Source organism: Lissotriton vulgaris, chromosome 4_1, assembly GCF_964263255.1.
Source record: "Lissotriton vulgaris chromosome 4_1, aLisVul1.2, whole genome shotgun sequence".
Classification (NCBI taxonomy): Eukaryota; Metazoa; Chordata; class Amphibia; order Caudata; family Salamandridae; genus Lissotriton; species Lissotriton vulgaris.
The window spans coordinates 1,474,163,167-1,474,187,143 of NC_141691.1; the positions used below are offsets into that span (position 1 = coordinate 1,474,163,167).

General features: G+C 51.0%; 1 protein-coding gene across 1 annotated transcript in view; it reads right to left on the minus strand.

Moving 5' to 3' along the window:
- Positions 1–23,977, minus strand: part of PRKDC (protein kinase, DNA-activated, catalytic subunit) — a 2,818,033-nt gene that overhangs the window by 730,742 nt on the left and 2,063,314 nt on the right. Inside the window, exon 68 of the mRNA XM_086965729.1 lies at positions 16,885–16,996. Within this exon, the coding sequence (XP_086821855.1) occupies positions 16,885–16,996 (112 nt within the window). The remainder of the gene's footprint in view (positions 1–16,884; positions 16,997–23,977) is intronic.

Below are 23,977 nucleotides of genomic sequence, written 5' to 3' on the forward strand. Positions count from 1 at the left end.
ACACAAAATAATTCATCCATTCAGAAAAGTGTGTTCTTGTATTTGGAAAATATGTTTTTAAGGACAGAAGCCCTCACTCATCCAAGGGTGGCATTCTTTATCATTTGGTTCCCTCCTCACACTAGGACAGCAAGGTACCTGGTGTGGGCTACAACTCTCCAACAGAGAGGAGCTGAGGTGTTTTTTAGTTCAAGATGAGCACTCGGTATGTTATTACAGAGTGACTGTAAGAACTGGTTCTGACTAATGCCTCTGACTCTGAATCCCCAAGTTAGGTCACTCTAAGGGAGAAAAATGTTGACCATTGAATAGGAGCATTTTTTTTTCCAGATTCCCCCTCACATTTCTTTCAATCCTATCCCGGGGTGGGGGCACCAGAATAAACCTTACATATAGCCTACCAGGAGATAGTTTTAGATTCACTGCACTTTACATACCTTGCACTCACCTCTTACCAATACCAGGTGCTCATCCTGAACTAAAAACATTTCAGCTCTTCTCCGCTGTAGAGTTGGAGCGCACATCAGGTACCTTGCCATCTGGTGTGAAGAGGGAACCTAATGATGAAGCATGCCACCTTCGGGTGGGTGAGGACTCGTCCTTAAAAAAGCATTTTTCCATGTACTAGAATACTCTTTTCATAACTAGACGTACTCTTTTTTGTGTTCAATTAACTGGGGAGTAGTACATTTGTGGTTGGGTTATTTACTCCCATTAGACCCCCTGTGTGCATTAATTGGGTTTTGTATGGCAGACTACACGTTGGGAGCCTCTTCAGAATGTAGAGAGTTGTGCTAAAGGGCAGTAGTATTCAGGGATGAACCAGTGTGGGGGGAAAAGTACAGCGTGCACAACTATTGAGAGTCACAGATGATGAAGACTTGGGGTGAGTATTTCAGAAATTGGCAGGGTCCTGCTATTAGGAATCTAGGTTTTAAAGACAGAAAGGACAAGGATTTTATGACTGACATGTTATATTCTCATCATGTGCCATGAACGACTTCCCTGCTTTCAAACACTTCTATAGATTACAAAATTTGCGCCCTCCCTGGTAAAGGTGAGATACCATTCTGACGGCCACTTGAGATAATAAGTACCTGGACCGCAGAAATACTGCAACAGGAACAGGTCACGACTGTCAGTTTGATGTTACCTGCCTCGAGAAGCATGGGTGCAGAGTTGTCCTGGCTTTCTGAGGCGCTGAACAGGAGGTTTTTACCACTTACATGGTTCTGGTGGGTAACTGGGTGCAAAAAGTAATCAACAAAGCCACTGCTGATGTCGAATGAAGGTTTTGCAGAGCTCCCTTGAGGTGCAGAGTCGTGTAAAGATGGTGGTTGCCAGAGTGGCGACCACTAAGACTTGGCAGCGGTAAGCCCAGCAGAAAGTTATTTCAAAGTCCGGGGAACAAGGTAGTCACCTGGAACTTAGCGGAGGTCAGAACTACATTTCCCAGAATGCACTGGACCATCCACATTTGGGACGGCCTGATGAAGGGTGATTATTTGGTTTTGGTGCGCTGTTTTTACCTGTGATGTGGAGGGGACTCGTGCCACTAGTACAAGGGAGTCTGGAATTGTCTTTGGCTCTCAAAGGGGTCACTCTGTCTGGGGGAACTGAGCTTTGGTCTGGGAGGAGTCGCAGTCATGCAGTTTCAGGAATGTTGCCACAGGTGCAGAGTTTCATGCCTTTGCTTTGTGCAGGCCCTGTAGTCACAAACACAGATCTCTTCTTTGTCCTCATGCAAGTCAGATCAGAACTGAGATTCTGGTGTCAGGTGTTAAATCCTATATTTAGGGATGTGGATGCAAGTTGTCAATAGGTTACTAGCACCTAATAAGCCCCTGCGGAGACCACATCCGGGGTGTGCGTTTCACCTTTTCTGCCCAGAACCATTTATTCTACCACTTTTAAAAATGGCAGTGGTCTTCCTCAGCTGTACAGAACAAATAGCCACCCTAGTGGCGTGGCTAGCCTTTTGGTGGTGTACACCTCTTGACTACACAATGTTCCCGCCTGCCCAGGTACAAATGTGCCTGAGCCAGGGGGATGGCTGTGTATTCCTTTGGAAAGGAACCTGGATGCATATCAGAGATGGTGAAAGCTTTGAAGCTCATCGCCTTGATTTTCCACTTCACTAGCCTTCCTGTCCAAGCCATTGATTCGGACTCCTGGATGAGTTCACACCTCTTGACAGAGGGTCAGATTCCTGTTCATGGTGGAAGCAGCTGCGGGCTGCCAGCGAGAGCACAGGAACGGCTGGAGAAAGCAGGTGGGTAACTTTTAAAGTATCCACCTGATTGCATGTCACATTGCCACTGGCACAAGAACCGTGTCAAGGGTGATGAGGCAAGTTGTTTGATATCAAACATGACATATTTCGGCAGTATCATAATGGAGCTGGCAACCCAGAGGTTACCCCGGTGCCAGCCATGTTATCCTACGGACTGCTATTAAAGGGTTGCACTTACATGTCGTCACCTTTAATATAGTGCACCCTGCCTCCTGGGCTGAGGAGGCCTTCCTTAGGGGTGACTGACATATTAAAGATAGTGCTTTGACCTTGCAACACATGGTGAGGGCAAAGTCGAGTTCAAGCCATTTGTACTGCTCCTGCAATCTACAATGCCAGGACTGCTATCAGTAGTTTACTTGTGTCCCTCAGGGTGGCAAAAACAGTCCTTTAGGCCCTGGGAAACCCTTTAGACCCATGCTTTGGGTACCACTTGTACCATATACTAGGGATGTATAAGGGGGGTATAGTCCTTGTCAATTGAGGTTACCAATTCACACATATCAGTTTTAGGGAGAGAGCACTGGGACCTGTGAAGCAGGCTCCAGTGCACTTTCAGAGTCATATCCATCAGCATTGGAGCAAAAAGTGTGTGTGTGCGAGTGACGGTGACCATACAAAAAGGGCACGTTCCTCTTGTCACTTTCAATGATGGTCAGGGGAATTCAGGGCAAAGCAGGAAGTAGAGAGATGAATATATTTAAGCTAACAATAGGTTTTTCATGAGGAATAGGAAAACAGTGTAGGTGGCTCTCGAAATGTATGTAAATGTAAATGTATAGGCATTTATATAGCGCACTACTTACCCGTAGGGTCCCAAGGCGCTTCGACCGCTGCGAAACCCTTCCTGGCTTCCCTAAGAGATGGTCCCTTAATGGGTATCTCCAGGGTGAGACCAGGCATCCCCGGCGGTCTGGTGGGGCCGTTAGTGAAGATGAGGCAAGCTAATGCCCAGAGTTGCCGAGTGTGATCGCTGATCAGAGTGGGCACCGAGGCGAGAGAATTATCGAGTCCGCTGACCCTGGTCCAGAAACCGGGCCATTTGCTTCTCTCTAGTATGCAAGCTGTGCACATCCTGCAGTACACACCAGTATGGTTCACTTTTTTCCCATATTGTGGTTGATGGAATAACCAGTTCATCATCCCCACAATGGAATGTGTTCTTGGTGACAATTGCAACTGTAAAATCTGTTTCAGGTTTAAACTGTTATGTTGCCCATTTGCCTTAGCTAACGTGCCCCCTTTACCCTAAATCAAGGATTAATGTATCATCCGTTCACGGGCCTTACACAGCAACCTCTGTTATTCCTGTCTCTTTCAAAAAGTATAGTAAGATGTCACCATCCCTTGCGACTTGGGAATTCTCTGCAGCCATACTGAATGTGCAAAAATACAGCACCACTCCCATCCACTAGTCCCTAGCACTGCATTCACTAAAGGACGACAGGGATGTGTTCCAGAGTCAACAGATGAAGTTCATTCACATACCAGGTACATACATATGGTCATATTGAATCTGGAACAACTGCAAAAGCTCTCCTGCAGTGTTAGGTTCCATCTTGGGGCAGGTAAAATCCTGTACATGACAACACAAAGCAGCACACCACTGCCCTGATGTGAGTTCCACATCCATTTTTTCTAAGCCCAAAGAGGCGGGGACAGGGGCAGCAGGATTTTATCAATAGTTAGGCAGTGATCAATCTAACTTGGAACCTTACCAACGTGTATTTATGACCACTCCTCATACATGGAAGTGGGTGAGATCGGTGAGGAATCTGCAGGCAGGGTATCCACCAGAGAAAGATCGTTACCGCAGGAAGGTTACTTGTTCTTCTGATGGAAACTTCTACCTGAAGATTCCATATTTCTTCAATGAATACCGCAAAAACGTCCCTCAAAGGTAATGTGTCTGAAGAGATGGTCACGCCAGAAAACCCTGAAGCAAATATTCAAAATAACCATCCCTTTGTACTTCTGAGTCTAAGCAATAATGCTTAGCAAACGTGTAGATAGAAGTCCATGTTGCCCCTTGTAACGAGTCAGAGATATACACACTTCTGGATACATCTGAAGAAGTTGCTTTTGCGCTAGTGAAATAGGCTACAATACCAGTAGAGTTTGATTCTTAACAAAGGCAGAGCACATCTTAATGCACAGAAGAATCCATTTGGACTAAGTCCTCTTCTGAATAGCTTTGCGACTTAATGTATGAACACAACCTACAAAGCATTATCGATAATGGGGTAGCCCTTAAAGTCAGGACGGACCTGGGCGCAATGTGGTAATGAGAACAATGGTCCGTGACCAACCGTTTGGAAATTATTTGCGAATGCATTGTATATACCTTTACAACATGGTTAATCAATAACCTAAAACCGGAATTCATGCATGCACAATAACAATATTTATGCATCCATATGAATTTGATAGACCACACATCAAAACAGACCCAGAAGATGTGTGCTTAATACGATTCGTTCATTATGCCTAATCAAGACAATCACCATGTAGGTTGCGCGGAAGAGGTCTTGATTAGATGAGCAGCGTCGACGTTTCGACTCGACTATGCAAAACAGGAATTCAAGCCTTAGCTGCGAGTCTTCATCAGGACTGTGTAATGCAACCTATAATGGAAATGGTCTGTGTGAGAAGGTGGCCTGATATGCAGTGGTCACTATTCTAGTGAACACTATGTATCAGTCCAGTAACTCTTATTGATGATTGGTTGTAAGTCAACCTTATAGACCAGCTATCCTAGTAGCGTGGATACGAGCAGTCTAAGGCTAAAGACTCGAGAGGGCGTGTTAAGCCAGCTGTTATACCACATATACCCCTTGAACACCAAGTGAAAGGACACCACACAAGTGTTATGAAAATAAACAGTTATTTATTAAGAATCACAACAGCCGTGTACTCTTTATGAGGACAGGGTACTAAGCACAAAACAAAACTCTTACGAAAATACTTAAGTTAGCACAGTATATACAAATGCCCGAGGGGCACGGAAAACCATATACTCTGAAAGTGGAATGCGAAATTACTAGCAGGTAAGTACAGTACTAATAGGCTTTGGAATCGCTAGGACTTAACTATAGAATCGTTAGATTACTTCTAGGAGACCCAGGGGACTCGGGTGCAGTGTGTGCACTCTCACGCGAGATGCGGGACAAAGTCTATGGTAGCTAGAATTTGCAAAGTTAGTGTTCTCGGGCGAACCCGACCTGGTAGGGAGAAAACGAAAGTAGATTCTGACCCTTGGATAGTGAGGCTATGCTGGGGCACCGAAATGCCGAAGTTACCTAGCCCAGGGGCTGCAGCTGCATAGGACTCAAAAGACGTCGGGAATCCTCGTTGACGGACCAGGAGCCTGGAAGAAAGAAGTTGCTGGCAGGCGACCAGTGAAGAAAGTTCGGTGGATCCAAGCCTGGATCGATGGAAGATGACACCTGAAAGCAGAGGGGACCAAGTTCGAGACTACTAGCCAGTAGTCAGTGGGCACCAGGAGGGCACCGGATGGTAGCCACCTCGACAAGGCGTGTGGGTGACGCTGGGCTCGGAGATCTCACGGACCAGGAGGCGTTGTCGGCGACCAAGAAGGAGGATCGAGCTGTCCCACGAAGATAGAAGCTGTCGGGGTCGCTGGACCCAGGATTGGGCAACAAAGCCTTGGCAAATTCAAGCCCACGCGGTGGACCTAAAATGGCGTCTGGAGTGGACCAGGAGGGTCCGGGGTGCCTCTCTTCAAGAAGGAAGCAAGGGCCAGTCTGGAGCAACCAGACCAGCAGCAGTGATGTCGTCGGGCGTCGTTCAGAAGGCCACAAGCCAGCCGGCTAGTAGCCAAACAACGCGGTGCACAGCAAACAGCAGAAGGGCCCCACGCAGATCGTGGAGATGCAGGGAGGCTGACCTTGGGTGCTGGAGCTGCGCAGGGTCGGGGCTTCTCGGACCCCAAAGCACTCACCCGTGGAGGACACGGTGGGCTTGTTGTGAAGATGTCGTGCAGTCTTGGCGATCGTCGGTCCCTCGAGGTCTCGTCGCACTCACGGTTCTCAGCTGGGCTGTAGAGGTGAGTACAGGTCAGAGGTGCCAGGGAAGCCGGGTCTCGTCGAGCTGGGTCGTCGGATTCGTGATGAAGGACTTGCAGCAGACCGCAGTGTTCTTTAGGATGGTGCCTGCGGATGCAGGGTGACTACTCTTTAGCCACAAGGGAGAATCTTGATGAAGAAATCGTGAAGTCATTTCGCAGAAAGTCGTGTCTTGATTCCAAAGATGATCTAATCTTAACAGGGGGCCCGCTCCCATCTTTATACTAAAAAAGGGGGCTGACCCGGTGACTAGGTCCTGCCTATGGGTGGGACTAGGAGGGGGGTGGTTACACCCCTCTGCCATGCCGGACTTCCCCAGGCCAGGGGCTGGTGTGCCCCTGGAACTGGTTCAGACCGGCCTATGCGTAGTGAGCACCGGGGTGCCACTCAGCAGTCACCTTCCTGTAAAGCCCTGCCTACCCAGGATACACAAAACCATGTCTGGGATGATGCTAGCACCGCCCCGGACAGGAAACCCTTTGTCCAGGCCTCCCTCGCTGGAAGGACTCCCAGCAGCAGGAGGTCAGACTCGTGTCTGTGGTGGCAGCATCCATTTTGTGGAGCTGAGGCTTCAGTTAACTTTAACCGGGGTTCACAGTTACATACATGTCGTGTCCCTCTAGAAGGGTGGAATGCTAACCCCGTCGCCAGAATTGGCGAGGGGTTAGTATTCCAATTCGTATGACACCTTACTCGACATGTTTTGATAAAGCAATGCCAAAGTTAGCATTTAACCGCGAGGATTATAATGCACTTAAGAGTATATGGTATGCGATATCATGGGACAGCTATTGGGACTTGGTTCCGCAAGCTGCAGACAGGCTCAGCTCATGCCAGAGCACCATCTCACACGATTCCAAGCACTCTGCCTTCAGGATTGTCAAGGCCTGCCATAGGAGTGACTGATAGGAATCTGTGTGTCCATTTTTAGGGTTAGATATAGGTATACTATATCTACAGCAAAGGGTGAATACACGACTTTGCCCCAGCTGTCATGCAGCCAGTTGTGTCAAATTTAGGAGGCCAGCCAGGGGTGGCATAATGCATGCTGCAGCCCCTGGCAGCCCTGGGTACACCTATGCCCTGAGTTACAGGGTCTGATAAGGTGGCCCAGTACCAATTGGAAATGTACCTAGGGTACATGGAATCCATTTTAAAGTGAGAGCAGTAGGCCTGGGGTCCTGATTGGCAGGGCCCCAGGTCGACTATGTCAAAAACCAGCTAAAACACAGGGCAAAAAGTTGGGGGCAACCATAGTCAGGAGGTACCTTCCTACAGTCTGTTAGATAGAGGGCTAGTATGTGTGGTCAAGGTCAATTAAGGTAGTGCTTTTGAGAAGTCGGCCTGATATATGATGCTCACTAGTTCTAGTGATCACCTTGTATCATTCCAAACAACCCTTATGGTGATTGGTTGTAAGTCAACCTTATAGACCAGCTATCCTAATGGTAGCATGGACAAAGCAGTCTTAGGCTAAACTCTTTTGGCATGTGAAGCCAGCTGTTTTACCACATATAACCCCTTGAAAACCAGATGAAAAGACACCACACAGGTTGTTATAAAAATAAACATATATTTAATAACAACAAACACCTCTGAACTCTTTATGAGGTCAGAGGGCTAAGCACATGACAAGACTCTTAAGAAAAATACGATAAGTTGCACAAATTACAATGGTGCCCTAGGGGCACGGCAAACCATATACTAAGTAAATGGTATAAGGAAATCGAAAGAGGAAATGAAGATGCCCAGAGGCTGTAGGATCGCTGGGACTACACTACCCTAACCTTAGGTAAGTAGCAGGAGGCCCACATGACGCGTGTGCAGAGTGTGAACTCACACGCAAGATGCGGAACAAAGTCAATGGGCAGAACAAATTACGAAAAGGTAAGTAAAAGACAGTTCCTACTAGTTATGACTAAAACAACAGGATACCTGGACACTAGGAGAGTCAATCTACCCTTGAGCACCGAAATGCTCTTGTTACCTCACCCACGGGCTGCGGGTGCATAGGTGTGAAAGTGTGTCGGATTTCCGCGTTGAAGTCTATGGAGCCTTGAAGAAAGATGCTGCAGGCGACCAGGAGGAAGATGTCCGGTGCGCTCCAAGGGTGTATCGAGGAAGATGGAGACCTGAAAGCAGAGGGGACAGTGTTCAAAGTCACTAGCCAGTGACCGGAGTGGGACCAGGAAGGAACCAGATGCTGCGATCAGGTGAAGAGTGGATTCTTGACTCTGCAGCCACGTCGACCAGGAGGTGTCTTCGATGACCAGGATGGAGGCACGAGCTGTCCCACGCAGGCTCTCGCTGTCGGCGGTGTCTGTTCCGGATTCAGCATCAACAGGCCTTGGCAAAGGCAACTCATGCGGTGAGTGGAAAAGGCATCTGGTGCGGACCAGGAGGGTCCGGGGTACTTCTCCTTTGCAGGGAAGCAAGGGCCAGTCTGGAGCAACCAGACCAGCGGTGTAGATTTCGTGGATCGTCGTCTAGGAGGCCACTAGCCAGCCGGTAAGTGACCAGACAACGCGCCGAGCAGCAATCAAGCAAACAGGCTCCATGCAGATCTCGTGGATGTTGGAGGGCTGATATTCTGTGCAGGAGCTGCTCGGGGCTGGGGCTTCTCAATCACCAAAGCACTTTCTCGAGGATGCCTCTGAAGTCGTACTGGAAGCGAAGTGCAGTTTCTCCAAGATGGCCGGTCCCACGTGTCTCGTCGCACCCACGGATCTCAGCTGTAGGTAGAGGTCGGAGAGGTCTGGAAGTCCGGATCTCGTCGGGCTCTGAAGTCTGGTTCCCGGAAGAAGGACGACAAAGTGAACCGCTAGAACGCTTGATGGTGCCTGCTTGTGCAGGGTGGTCACTCCTTGGCCACAAGGGAGATTTCTTCAGTCTTCTGTGGAGCAGAACGTCGAAGTCCAGAGTTTCTTCTTGTAGGTGTCAAGTCAGGATTAATCTAATTTGGTATGGGACCAGCTCCTACCTTTATCCTGCTAAAGGGGGCTGTACTATCACTAGGTCCCTCCTATGGGTGGGACCAGGAAGGTGGGTGGTTACACCCCCTATCCTTTGTCCGGTGTCGTGCCAGAGCTGGGGCTGGAGTGCCCCAGCAACTGGTTTGAACCAGTGTATGCACAGGGCACCTTGTGTGCCCCAGGCATGTCTCATTCCTTTCAGCCCTGTCCTACCTAATACACAAAATCCTGTCTGGGGTAGTGCTAGCACCTCCCAAGGCACGAAACCCTTTGTCCAGGCCTCCCTCGCTGGAAGGACTTCCAGCAGCAGGAGGTCAGACTTGTGTCTGTGGTGGCAGCATCCATTTTGTGATGCTGAAGCACGGGTTAACTTTAACCGGGGTTCACAGTTACATACATGTCGTGTCCCTCTAAAAGGGTGGAATGCTACCCCCGTCGCCAGAACTGGCGAGGGGGTAGTATTCCAATTCGTATGACACCTTACTCGACACGTTTTGATAATGCTATACCAAAGTTAGCAATAACCGCGAGGATTATAATGCACTTAAGAGTTTATGGTATAGCGTTATCATGGAAACAGCTAAAGGACTTGGTTCCGAAAGCTGCAGACAGGCTCAGTTCATGCTAGAGCACTATCTCACATAATTCCAAGCACTCTGCCTTCAGGATTGTTAAGGCCTGCCATAGGAGTGACTTATAGGAGGATATGTGTCCATTTTAGGGTTAGATATAGGTATACTATATCTAAAGCAAAGGGTGATTACACCACCGTGCCCCAGCTGATTGATCAGCCAGTTGTGTCAGATTTGGATGGCCAGCCAGGGGTGGCATAATACATGCTGCAGCTCCTGGTAGGCCCGGAGTGCACCTATGCCCTGGGTACCTAAGGTACACTGTACAGGGACTGATAAGGTGACCCAGTATCCAATTAGATATGTACCTAAGATACATGGATGTCAATTTAGAGAGAGACAGCTAGGCTGTGGGTCTGATTAGCAGGCCCACAGCCAGGGAAAGTCGTAAACCAGTGAAGTAAAAAGCGAAAAATCGGGGGTGACCATAGGATTGCAGACCCCACTCTCCTACAGGCCTTGGGTGCACTTATGCCCTGGGTACCTATGGTACACTGTACAAGGACTTACAAGAGTGACCCAATACCAATTGGTAAATGCACCTAAAGTACATGTGTGTCAATTTAGAGAGAGAACAGCTAGGCTGTGGGTCTGATTAGCAGGCCCACAGCCAGGGAAAGTCGTAAACCAGTGAAGCAAAAAGCAAAAATCTGGGGTGACCATAGGATTGCAGACCCTACTCTCCTACAGTGCTATATCTACTGACCTAAAACTGGAGCCAAGCCTGGCTCACCAGTTATGATTCAAAAGTGTCCGATGGCCCTAAGTCGCCGGGGTATCTTCCATCTGGTGTGCTTGCGTTGCATCACCACGTATTTCGACAAGTATGAGATCTCCTTTCTGAAAAGTGTATGAGGACAACAATCAGAGGTCCATTTCAGGTCGGTAGGTATAGCACTACCTTAATTGACCTTGACCACACATACTAGCCCTCCATCTAACAGACCATTTCCATTATAGGTTGCATTACACAGTCCTGATGAAGACTCGCAGCTAAGGCTTGAATTCCTGTTTTGTATAGTCGAGTCGAAATGTCGACGCTGCTCATCTAATCAAGACCTGTACCTACATTGCTCTATTGTCTCTCCCTTGTACATTGCATTGAATGCATATTCAAGTTTACAGAATTACATGTAAATCATTGTTGGACATGGCTTGCACGAACTGGTTTCTATTACCAGCATCTGTAAATAACAAATTGAATATCTTTTACTCTGTGATTCACTCCTTCACTACACTATTCCAACACTTCACATCCCTTCTTCCCTCTTGTGCACACGTAGTGCCTTGCAAACGTGTGCAGCGAGGCCCACGTAGCTGCCTGACAAATGTCCTGCAAGGAGACTCCCCGAACCAGGGCAGTAGTAGCCACCGTGGCCCGAGTGGAATGGGCCCTCAGCCCAACAGGAGGTTCCTTCTTAGCCAAGGAGTAGCATGCCTTGATAAATAACACGACCCACCGAGAGATGGTCCGCTTGTGTACCACCCGTCCCATCTTAGCGCCCACGTAACCAACAAAGAGTTGGTCATCCACCCAGAACTGGCGTGTGCGGTCCAGATAAAACGAGAGCGCACATTCTGGGTCCAGACGGTGGAGCCGCTCTTCCTCCTTTGAGGGAGGCGGAAAGAACGTGGGCAAGGTGATGGACTGCCCGATGTGGAAGGCTGTGACAACCTTGGGCAGAAAAGAGGGTCTTGTCCGCAACACAACCTTGTCCGGATGGACAGAAAGGAAGGGCGGTTTGGAAGAAAGAGCCTGGAGCTCACTCACTCTCCTGGCAGAGGTGATGGCAACCAGGAAAGCAGTCTTCAGAGTAAGAAGGCGAAGAGAACAGATAGGTAAGAACAAGGTTCAAGTCCCACTGGGGCACGAATGGAACAGGGGGAAACATGTGTGTGATGCCCTTCAAAAACATATTTACAATCGGGGACTTGAACAAAGATGGCTGAAAGGGCAGAAAGATAGCCCTTTAGAGTGCCCAGAGCAGAGCCCTGCTGGGCAAGAGAAAGAAGGAAGAGAATAACCTCAGAAAGAGAGGCAGAGAGAGGATCCACAGCCTTTGCTATGCACCATGCCACAAATCTGTTCCACCTGCAGGCGTATAACGACTTTGTGGAGGGACACCTGGCTGCCAGAATCACAGTACAGACTTCAGGAGGCAAGTCAAATGGCCTCAACTGTCGATGCTCAATCTCCAAGCATGTAAGTGGAGACTGGACAGGTTCAGGTGGAGGACCATCCCCTGCTGCTGCAACAGAAGGTCCTCCTGAAGAGGCAGACGAACCGGGTCACCGACAGACATACTGAGTAGCTCGGGATACCAGTACCTTCGAGCCCAGTCCGGAGCCACAAGGATAACTTGGGCCCGGTCGCCCTTGATCTTCTTCAGCACTCTGGGCAGAAGTGGTATAGGCGGAAAGGCGTACAACAGACCGCAACTCCACTCGCGTCGAAAAGCGTCTCCGACGAGTGCCGCCTTGGAAATTCCAACGCGCAATGCTGATGACATTGTGCGTTCTCTTCTGTGGCGAATAAATCTAACCAAGACTCTCCATACTGCAGAAAGAGGCCTTGCGCCACATCCGAGGTCAGACGCCATTAGTGATCTATCATGAACCGCCGGCTGAGTTCGTCCGCCCTGGCGTTCAGAGAACCTGCCAGGTGTTGAACCACCAGGTTCCCGCCCTGATGTTCCAGCCACTGCCAGAGGCACAGAGCCTCCTTGCGGAAGGTCCACGACCCCACCCCGCCCTGTTTGTTGGAGTACACATGGCGGTGGTGTTGTCCGGGAACACCTGCACTACGCTCCCCCTGACAGAGGGGAGGAATGCCTTCAGTTATAGACGAATCACCCTCAGCTCCAGAAGTTTGATATGGAGCCGGGACTCCGCCGGAGACCAGAGGCCTCTGATCTCCGCCTCTCCCATGTGGCCTCCCCAACCGAGGAGGGACGCGTCCTTCACAACTACGTGCTCCGGTGGGGGTAAGGAGAGGGACCTGCCGCTGACCCAATCGCGGTCCGTAAGCCACCACTGCAGCTGTCTCGCAGTGCCCTCCGAGATCAGGACATAGTCAGACAGGTTGCCCTGATGCTGGGCCCACTGAAACTTCAGGTCTCACTGCAGAGCCTGCATCCGCCACCGGACGTGATGCACCAGAAGTATACAGGAGGCCATCAGCCCCAGAAGCCGCAGGATTAACCTGAAAGATTGGAATCAGAGCCTGAATATCCCGAACCCGCTGTTCGGGAGGATAAACTCGAAACTGCGCCGAGTCAAGAACCACTCAGATGAAGAGGAGCTTCTGAGAGGGGCACAGGTGTGACTTTGGCACATTGATGAAAAACCCCAGCTGGTGCAGGAGGTCTGCCGTTGTCTAGAGGTGGCTGACGACTGTCTGGGGCGAGCCCGCCTTCAACAACCAGTCGTCGAGGTAGGGGAAGACTGAAACCCCTAACCTTCGCAGATGAGCTGCGACCACCGCCATCACCTTTGTGAAGACCCGTGGGGCGCTGGTAAGGCCGAAGGGGAGCACGGTAAACAGAGTGCTCGTGGCCTACCGTGAACTGCAGGTAGCGCCGGTGGGCCGGCAGAACGGGAATGTGGAAATAAGCGTCCTGCAAGTCCAACGCTACCATCCAGTCTCCTGGGCCCAAGGCAGCTAAGACCTGAGCCAGTGTCAGCATCTTGAACTTCTTTCTGGAGGAAGCCGTTGACGTTCGTAGGTCCAAGATAGGGCGTAGGCCCCCTTTGCCCTTCTTGAGTACCAGAAAGTAGTGGGAGTAATAACCACACCCTACTTCTGGCCCAGGAACGCGCTCGATGGCCCCCTTGGCCAAGAGGGCCGTGACTTCCTCTTGCAGAAGTTGCAAGTGGTCCCCCGACACGTGGTGGTATTGCGGTGGCATGGCTGGAGGGGTCGTCTCGAAGGGGAGGGAGTAGCCCCTTCGGACGATTTGCAACACCCACCTGTACGAAGTGACAGTGCGCCAGTGGAAGTGGTGATGGCGAACCCTGCCTCCCACTGGAGTCACATGGGACTGAAAGCACGGACTAGGAGGCTTTAGAGGCGGATGCTGCGGGGGAAGGTGTGGACTAGCCTCGCCGTTGTCCCCGACCGCCGCCACGGCGGTTTCCACGGCCGCAACCGCGTTGGATGTTAGTCTGCGGTGCGTGCCTGGCAGCACGTGTGGGAGCGCCCCTTCCTTGGCCACGAAAGGAGCGAAAGGCACCCGTTTGCTGGCGCGGGGCCGAGAGGCCCAAGGACTTGGCCGTAGCCCTGGAGTCCTTAAAGAGCTCAAGCGCATGGTCTGCCTTGTCGCCGAAAAGGTGACGGCCATCGAACGGCATGTCCATAAGAGTGTTCTGGACATCGACCGAAAAGTTGGCGGACCTCAACCAGGGGTGGCGACGAATCGCCACCGTCGTTGCCATCGCTCTGCCCAGTGAGTCGGTGGTATTCAGCCCACACCGGTTAGAAAACCGGTCTGCATCTCGACCCTCCGCAAGGGCTTGGGTGAGTTTAGTCTGGACCTCCGCCGAACATTGTGGCAGCACGTCGGTGACCGTGTCCCACAGAGAGTGGGTTAGCGGCCCAAGAGGCACTCGGTGTTGACTGACCGCAGTCCCAAACTCGGGGAGGAGAATACTTTCTTACCGTATTGCTTGTACCTCTTGGATTACCGATCGGGCGGGGCCGTCAGGAATGCGTTCTGGGAGGTGGAGGCCTGGATGACCAGGCTCTCGGGGGTGGGGTGGGTGGACAGGAAGCACGGGTCGCCCGGAGCCGGGCGGTGGCGTCTGGACACGTTCCTATCTATGGGCTGACCCGTAGCGGGCTTGGACCAAGTGCCCAAAAGAACGTCTGACAAGGCCTCATTAAAAGGTAGCAGAGGCTCAGCTGAGCTTGACTGCGGTTTAAGGACCTCAGTGAGGCGGTTAGTCCTCACGGCCGCGACAGGGAGTTCCAGGCCAAAGGCCTTGGCCACCCGCGTCAGCACCACACTGTAGGCAGCCCCCTCCTCCGTAGCCACGGTGGGAGAGGAGACAAAACCAGTGTCTGGCGAGGTGTCCAGCCCACTGGCAGTCCCAAGCTCACCTGTCCAGTCCTGCTGAGACTGACAGTCCCGTGTCAGAGGGTCCTCAGATCCCTCCCAATTCCCTGGTCACCCATCTCCTGGTATGCATGTTCAAATGATGGGGCCGGTTCGTGGAAGTAAAAGTCTCCATAAGACGTCGAGAGCGGCACCCAGCTGCGCCGTTCCGGCACCGGAACCGAATCGAGCGCAGGACCGGGGACGGTGTCGCCGTGGGCGACACCCTAGGGGCCGGCGCCGGTGAGGCCGTGAGGTCAACTGGCGACGACCCGGATCCGGATCCAGTGATGGCCTGCGGCGCCAGGACCGAAGTCGCCGGGGCCGAAGCACCCGACGGCGTCGGATCCGAAGCACCAGACCCGCTAGGCCCCCCAGCCGGGACCGCTGGGCCCGAAGGTGCCACGGAACCCGGCGGAGGAGGGAGAGACCTCATGGCCATGAGGTACCGCTCGATCTCCTCTGGCGTTGCGTCGTGCCCAGGGACCGGAAGGTATGGGGCAGGTTGCGACGCCCGCGACTCCGTCGGAGCCGTGTGGGTTGTGTCACACGAACCCCCGGCCGCATTGCACGAGCGTTGGGGTGGGTCGGAAGAGCGAGGACGCCTTTCCGACCTCTCATGCCTCTTACCTGAAGATCTTGATCCCGAAGACCGAAGCCGACTCTTGGAACTACGAGGGCTCCGACCCCGCGACCGGTCCCTCGACCTCCTGTGGGACCAGGACATTGAACAGCGCTGGGCCAACTGCGGAAGCTCAAGCCGCTTGCGGGACCGCTCCCGCCTAGCCTTAGATGTCAGGGCCCGGCAGTCGGAGCAGGTTCGGTCGTCGTGGTTGAGGCCTAGACACTGAAGACACCGGCGATGGGGGTCGGTAACCGACATCAGTCGGCTGCACTTGGAGCAGGGTTTGAACCCTGGCATCCCTACCGGCACCGTCGGAGTCAATCGACTTGAAAAACAGATCAAAAAGATCAAAGTTTTAGTCAAAAAATGACTAAAAGGGTACTACTTCTCCGGATCTGTGCTTAGCTGGCGCGAAAAAAAAAGAAATGACGTAAGTGCGCGAGGGCGGCGTCTAAGTACTCCGGCGACGTCATCCCGGCGAAAACGACGCCAACGACAGACGCGGAGCCGCAGACGACGCCTACCGACGCGCAGGGGAAATGCTACGCAAAAGTTTCCGGATCCAGTCTGACGCCTGGGGATATTCCAAGGTAAGGAATCTAATACTAACCGGTTTCTTTCAGATAAGGTGAAAAATACTGAAATATTCATGCAAATGTTGGTACAAAGAAATCTACTTAGAACAGGAATGGCACAAACCACATCTAAAGCAAACCAATCAAAACTATGTACGTTCTGAATTTGAATATGCTGTAAGGACAGGTGGCCCACACATAGAATTTAGTAACACCGAACATTTTGATCACAATCTAGCAAAATGTCTCATGGAAACTAGAGCACACATTTTACAACTGAAAAAAAGCCTGAATAACTAACAAAGAAAAATTATTGTTGACAAAAAAATTGTAAGGGCAGGTTCCAAATAATGTCAGTTTAAAAAGTTGCAACTCAAATTTGCTAGCTGAAAACTTTTGTTGCTCTCTCGGTTACTTAGCAATTCATATTAATACATTAATATTATGAACCGCATTCTGTGTAAGTTATGTTGCCACTGGGCTCTGTAACACAATATTAAGGACACTCACACTCTCTGATGACACATGACAAAAAAATAATACTAACACACAACTAAACTAAGACTATAGTTTAGAAATTATACAAATATCTTAAAGACGAGACCTTACCGATTTGTTATGATGTCATCCCAAATGTTCATTGGGTCCATTTTAGAGTCAGGATATCTGCTTGTCCAAATATGAAGAAGCCTTCTTAGTGATGCATGAGATGATAAATTACCTGCATTATAGAAATAATTACAGAAAAGCTGGGAAATAATCTATTTTGAAACCCAATCATTCCATAAAAATCTAACTTATGACAGTGGAATGCCGGAACGTTCTCTATCTGCGACAATATTACAATCTAAAGGTATTATTTGAATGAATTTTCTACACTTCCTTTTGTTACTCAAGGGTGATTCTCCATATTTTTCATCCTATGTTCCCTCAATATTGAAACCCTTTCGGAATCTTAACTATAAGCCTGGTACTTTATGCCACATTTTAGGGTTTGACTCCATGACATTTGTACCACTCATAGCATTTTTTTGCATATTATATATCACCAGGGATTGCTGGCTTGACGAACAGTGGAGAGAATGTGATATCCAAGCTTCGTGCTTTAGGAATGGAGATTAGCGGTCTCATATTCTACTATTTTATTCATTTATTTATTTCGAAAGTTTTATATAGCACGAACATGACCATTGAGGAAATCAGAGCGCTTTACAGTTTATGCATCAAGAAGGGTACAAGCAAACAAAACAGAATAACCACAAACGAAAAAAAATCCCAGTGAGTATGGCCCCAGAAACAAATGGAGAAGCCAGAGTGAGGCAAACATTTCTTCATCAGGAGGCCTTTAACTTCTTTTTTTAAGAGGACCGTGGAAGGGTTCACCCCGACTTATGGGGGAAGAGAGTTGCAGATCCTAGGATCCATACCTGAGAAGGCTCGATTGTAAGTCTTTTTTTTCTTGAATTTTTGTGGTTTGAGCAGAAGGGTGCTGGCGCTTCTGGAAGCTCTCGAACCACATGAGCGCCCGAGTATCTGAGCGAGGTATAGCGGTGTCTTGAAGTGGATGGCTTTGTGTGCAAATGCAAGCAATTTATAACTGTATATGGGCTTCATATGGAAGCCCATTCAGGGCCAGCATGTCCGGCGAAATATGGTTACATTTTCTTGCCCCCGTTATGAGCCTAGCAGCAGGGTTTAGGGCAACCCTCAGAGAAGCGGTCTTCACTCTGGGCAAGCCGCAGAATGTTGTGCTACCATAGTCCAGCTTTGAGATTACTAATGCTTGCACTGCAACCTTTCACGTCATGAGCAGGGAGATATGGTTTGAGCTTTCTGAGAATGCTGATGTAGGAGAGTAGGGTCTGCTTACTATGGTCACCCCCACTTTTTGCTTTTGCTTTACTGGTTTTCGACTTAGATGTGGCTGTGGGCCTGCTAATCAGACCCACAGCACACATGCACTCTCTCTAAATTTAACATGTACCCTAGGTACAACCACAATTAGGAATTGGTTCATCTTGTCAGCCCCTGTACGAAGTGTACCCTAGGTACTCAGGGCATAGGTGCAACCAAGGCCTACCAGGGGCTGAAGCATGTATTATGCCACCCCTGGCTGGCCACTCAAATAGACACAACTGGCTGATCACTCAGCTGGGGCAAGGTTGTGTAATCACCCCTTGCTTAGGTGTAGTATTTCTATACCTACAACATAAAGACACATAGTAACCTATAAGTCACTCCTATGGCAGGCATAACAATCTTGAAGGCAGAGTGCTAGGTTACTTGTGAGATGGTGCTCTAGCATGAGCTGAGCCTGTCTGCAGCTTTCTGAACCATGTCTTTATAGCTGTTCTATGATAACGCCTTACCATATACTCTTAAGTGCATTATAATCCTCGCGGTTAATGCTAACTTTAGTTTGGCTTTATCAAAACATGTTGTGTAAGGTGTCATACACTTTGGAATACTACCCCCTCGACAATTCTGGCGACGGGGGTAGCATTCCACCCTTCTAGAGGGAGAAGACAAGTTAGTTCCTACTATCCCGGTTTAAATTAACCAGAGCCCAAGCTTCACAAAATGGACGCTGCTGCCCTGACACAAGTCTGACCTCCTGCTGCTGGGAGTCCTTCCAGTCATGGGGGTTTGGACAATAGGTTTCCTGCCTGGAGAGGTGCGAGCACCACCCCAGACAGGAGTTTGTGTATTGGACAGGGAGGGCTGAATAGAAACAGACACTGCCTGGAGCACACTAGGTGCTCCATGCATTCCCCAATTCAAACCGGTTGCTGGGGCACTCCAGCCCCAGCTCTGGCGCGGAACTGGACAAAGGAAAGGGGGTGTAACCACCCCCCTTCCTGGTCCCACCCATAGGAGGGACCTAGTGAGTAAACCAGCACCCTTTAGTTGTATAAAGGTGGGAGCTGACCCAGGAGACTTAAGATTAATCCTGGAACCGACTTGAAACGAAACTCTGGACCCTTCGACATTCACCTGAGCTGAAGTCTGAAGAAATCTCTCTTGTGGCCAAGGAGTGACCACCCTGGGCAACCAGGCACCATCCAGCAACTCAATGTCTTGCTTTGTCCCCGCTCCCGCTGGAACCCGAGCACAGAGCCCGACAAGATCCAGGCTCCCAGACCTCCTTGACCCCGCTGCACGACTCCAGCACAGCGGATTACCGTGGGACCGGACATCTTGGAAAACCTGCAACTTGCTAACAGTGCAGCTCCTGAGGCATCCTCGAAGCTGTGCACTGGGGACTGAGACACCCCGACACCGAGCTCCACCTAAGACCAGCCCTCCACACTCCACAAGATCTGCGTGGGCCCTTCTGCTTGTGTTCTGCTCGACGCGTTGTCCGGTGGCTGGCCAGTTGGCTAGTAGCCCTCTGGTGACAATCCTTTTGAAAATCCATCGCTGGTATGGTTGCTCCAGACTGGCCCTTGCTTCCCTGAAAAGGTGAAGTACCTCAGACCCTCCTGGTCTGCACCAGAAGCCTTTTGTGTATCCTGCGTGGGTTGCCTTTGTTTAGGCTTGTTGGCTCCGATCTTGAAGTCAACCCCTCCATCTGCGAGAACCTTTGTGGGACAGCTCCTCTCCAGCACCTGGTCATCCTCGACGCCTCCTGGTCCACGTGGCTGCAAAGAAAAGCTTCACGACAGCACCCGATTGCTCCTCCACGACGTCTGGTTCCCCCCGGTCACTGGCTAATGACCTAAACTCTGTCCCCTCTGCTTTCAGGTCTTCCTCAACTCCGATCCACCCTTGGATCCACCCGGACACCCTCCTCCTGGTCGCCTGCAGCATCTTCTTCCAAGGCTCCATAGGAATTAACGAGAAAACCCGACACAATGTGTTGAACTTTGCCCTTCTGGCAGGTTCACCCCTGAACTTTTTGCCTTTTAGTGTTACATAATTATAATGATTTATTGTCTTTGCGCACTTTGGCACTGTGGCGCAGTGTAAAGTGCGTGCGCTCTCTGAGTGCGTGTGTGACATTGGCCTGCCCTCCCATAGGAATGCATGGGGAATGTGTGTGTCCCTGGTAGTTCCTGATGCGTGGGGAGTGCAGATGTGAGTTTGGTATGTGCGGACTCGTGTGATTAAATGCTGCGCAATTATGTGTGCGGCGTGATTGTGTCTAGTGTGGAAGTGCCACTTCTAGAAGTTGGCATATTTGTGTAAGTTGTGTCTGGCTTGTGATTGGCTGGAGCTGGCTGGTGTGCCAGGCTCCAGGAGTCAGGATGGGTATGCCCCAGTGGTGAATGGGAGGTCTGCATTTGTGATGGCTGGGGAGGAGTGCACCTGGGACCTGAATAGGGTTGGGCTTTCCCCTCACAATGCTGGCTCCACCTGTGGTGTGTCTGATGTCCCTGACCCATCCTGTGAATAGGCAGAGGGGCTGAGCAAAAACAAAGTGCTCAGGAACCAGTTGTATCTGGTTTGCCCCTTGCCTGCACCTTTAGACAAAGGAATTGTCTGTATAAAATGAGGCTATGACCTCATGTTCAATATTCTAGTTTCCTGACTAAGAATCTACCAGGGGCATGCTGCTGCTGGGGCCCGGGGGAAGGCTTGCCTCCCTGGGCCCTGCCGAGCCCCTGGATTGCTGGAGGACTCTATGGGACCCCTCTGCCTTGCCCAGGATGATTGGGGGACTCTGCCTTAGTCCTGGGACCCTTTTGCCTTTCTTTCCAGCCCCCCAGGACCTGTTACAGCTGAGAGCGCATTATTTTTGGTGGCCTCCACAGCGCTGTGCTTTATTTTGAAACAGGCCTGACCTTCAGCACTACTGCGCTCTGGGAGCGCTGCGCATCTTTTCCTTTGGGAGGGAACCCCCACCTTGGAGGATTCCCCCGTGATGCCGTCCTTGCGGGTGTCCACCCCGCTTATTTATATATTTACTGTGGGTGCCCACCCCACATGGCCGCTAGCGTTATATTTTTACTAGCAGGAGCCCACCCTGCTTTATTGTCAAATTCAGAGGGAGCCTACCTCTCCTTTGTCCTGGACGAAATCACCGTCCGCGGCCCGCCTGGTTGTGGGCGGGGCCGCCAGACGGAAAAGGAAGTGACGCCACTGTATGACGTCGCAGGGCTCCCAAGCAGATGGGAGAGCCCCGCGGTGGCGGCCGGAGAGGAGAGAGCCCCGGGTACCAGGAGCGGGCCCGGGTGAAGCAGGAAAGTGTTGCGGTACTCAGCGGGGCTCCCATGTGCAGGGGAGAGCCCCACCTTCTGCCCGCAGGTACTGGAAGGCTGACACGACGCGAAGCGGGGCTCTCATGAGAGAGAGCCCCGCATGGAAGGCGCTGCTCCAAAGCCCCCAGAAGCAGAGTGTTGCCTCCGCCTCAGCCGGTGAGTTTTGCAAGGGAGTCCGGTTGGGGAGGAGCAGACTTAGAGCAGCCCCGTCTGGCAGCGGGCCGCTCCAACGGTTCCTCATGTGTTTGTTGGGCCCCGTGGGCCCATACCGCCCATGGTGGGCATTTTTCTTCAGCTGCCCCACTTTGGAAGGGGTCAGCTGCAACGTCAGGGGGCATGTTCGGCTTCCTAGGAGCCCCCGTGGGCCCCACCGTGCTGGAGGCATATTTCCCTTTCAAGAGCCTATGTGTGGCTTTTTTCCAAGGCACATTATTGATTTCAAGGGCCAGAGGAGCCCGTGCTGAGCCCCGTGGCTCCGACGATGGGGGCAGTTATTTCTACAGAGCCAGAGTGCTCCCACTCACACCATTATTTCCAGAACTAGAAGGCTCCCAAGTGTGGCGCATGTTGTTTCAGGGCTACAGAGAGCCCATGCCCCATTTGAATGATTCCCAGCTGCCCAGCAAGTAGTGGGCAGCTGCACCGTTTAGGCATTTATTTCTTTTAGGGGGACCTGTTCTGCGTGAATCCAGGAGTGAGTTGCATTCCCTTCGCCCCTACCTTGGCCTTTCACAGCTGCGCAGCACTTAGTGCCAGCTGCAGCGTTTAGGCCCCTGTGAATGTCATCAGCTGCCCAGCAAGTAGTGGGCAGCTGCAACGTTTAGGATTGCGCCTGTGGCGCACCCCTGACTGGTGTTGCAATGGCAGCGCGCCATGACATTCTGAACAGGGCTTTTGAATCCTACTATTAGGTGGTCAGTTGGCCTGGGGGGTTGGTATGTGGATAGGGCGCAAGGCCCTAATGTGATTTCTGCGCTAAATATGATTTATGTGCTATTATGATTCCTGTGCTGTTGCTTTTTGGATGTTAGGAAATGTACTGTGTGTAGTATGTGTGTAGTATGTTTGGCGCACCATGTGTTCTGACACCGCTGAATGCGTTTTTATGCATCATGTGTTTTCCTGCACCTCTGAATGTGTTGTTATGCATCATGTGCTTTTCCCTACACCGCTGAATGTATGTTTCTGCATCATGTGTTTTTCTCTACACCTCTGAATGTGTTGTGATGCATCATATGTAACGTTTTCATGCCTATACCCCTAAATGTAGTTTTATGCTTAGGTGGTTGTGTTTCCTAGTATAGTTATACTAGTGAGTTCATGGTTCCCTGCGTAATATTTTCCTATGGTGGTTAGGGTTGTGTAGGTGGTACTTACCTTTTACTAGGGGTTACTGGTTGTGTGCTACATTTGCTATTTAGTGCTTAAAACTATCTCCAAGGGCTTGATACTGAGCTTGCTCCCAGACCAGAGTCACAGGGACTTGTCTGATCTCCTTGGGCCGCTGGGGCCTCGCCTGAAGTGTGCCTCGCTCACTCCCCGGCAGCTCGTGCCTAGCCGCTCCCGCCTAGGACTGCTCCTTGTGAAGCCGTGCTCTGCTCCGCCTTGGCCGCCCACATCCTGCACCTCGGCAGCTTGTGCCTGGGCCACCCTCATGCCTCAAGCCGCGCCGCTCTCCTCTGAGCCGTGTCCGCTTCGCTGGGCCGCCCGCACCCTGCCCCCCTCCTCCTCTGAGCCCCACACCTAGGTCGCCCCAGCCAAACGCTTGTAGCACGCCGGCCGCCCGCTCAGGCCTACTGAGGAGATCGCTCTCATTATCCCGCACAACCAGAAGGGAAGGTACGGTCCGTATCTGCCGCCAGTTATTATATGTTCTAAAAGTGTTACTTCTACAAAGTGCTAATTCTACCAAAAGCCAGTTCTAAAAGTGCTTATTCCTGACAGTGGTCCAGGTGGCCCTGTCCCATGTATATATTCACCTGTAAATTCTGCCCGTGCCTCTGGCACATTGTAAAGTGTGTGTTTTTATCTAATATGTTTGCTACAATACAAAGGCTATTTTTATACATAACCTTGTGTGGAGTTTCCTTTGTGGTGGGCCTTGGGTGTTGTTGCTGGGTGCGCGCGCAAACGCTTAACTTACATAGCCTCCGAGTTTAGCCTTACTGCTCCTGTCACGTTACCAAGGGGGTGAGCAGGCGTGTAACTCCCTTGCCCTGACTTAGAGTGGTGGTCTCTGACTGACTTTGGCGCAAGCCTTGGCCAGCCAGAGATCCCATTTCTAACACACTTTTACACCTATGCACCCGCAGCCCGTGGGTGAGGTAACGCGAGTACTTCGGTGCTCCTGTAGGGATTGACTATCCTAGTGTCTAGTTTTGTTAGTTGTATCTTCCTGGTTAGACCGGAAGTGTCCAAGCCTGGATCGGTGATGGAGACGACCTGAAAGCAGAGGGGACTCAGTTCTTAATCACTAGCCAGTGATTAGGTGGGCACCAGGA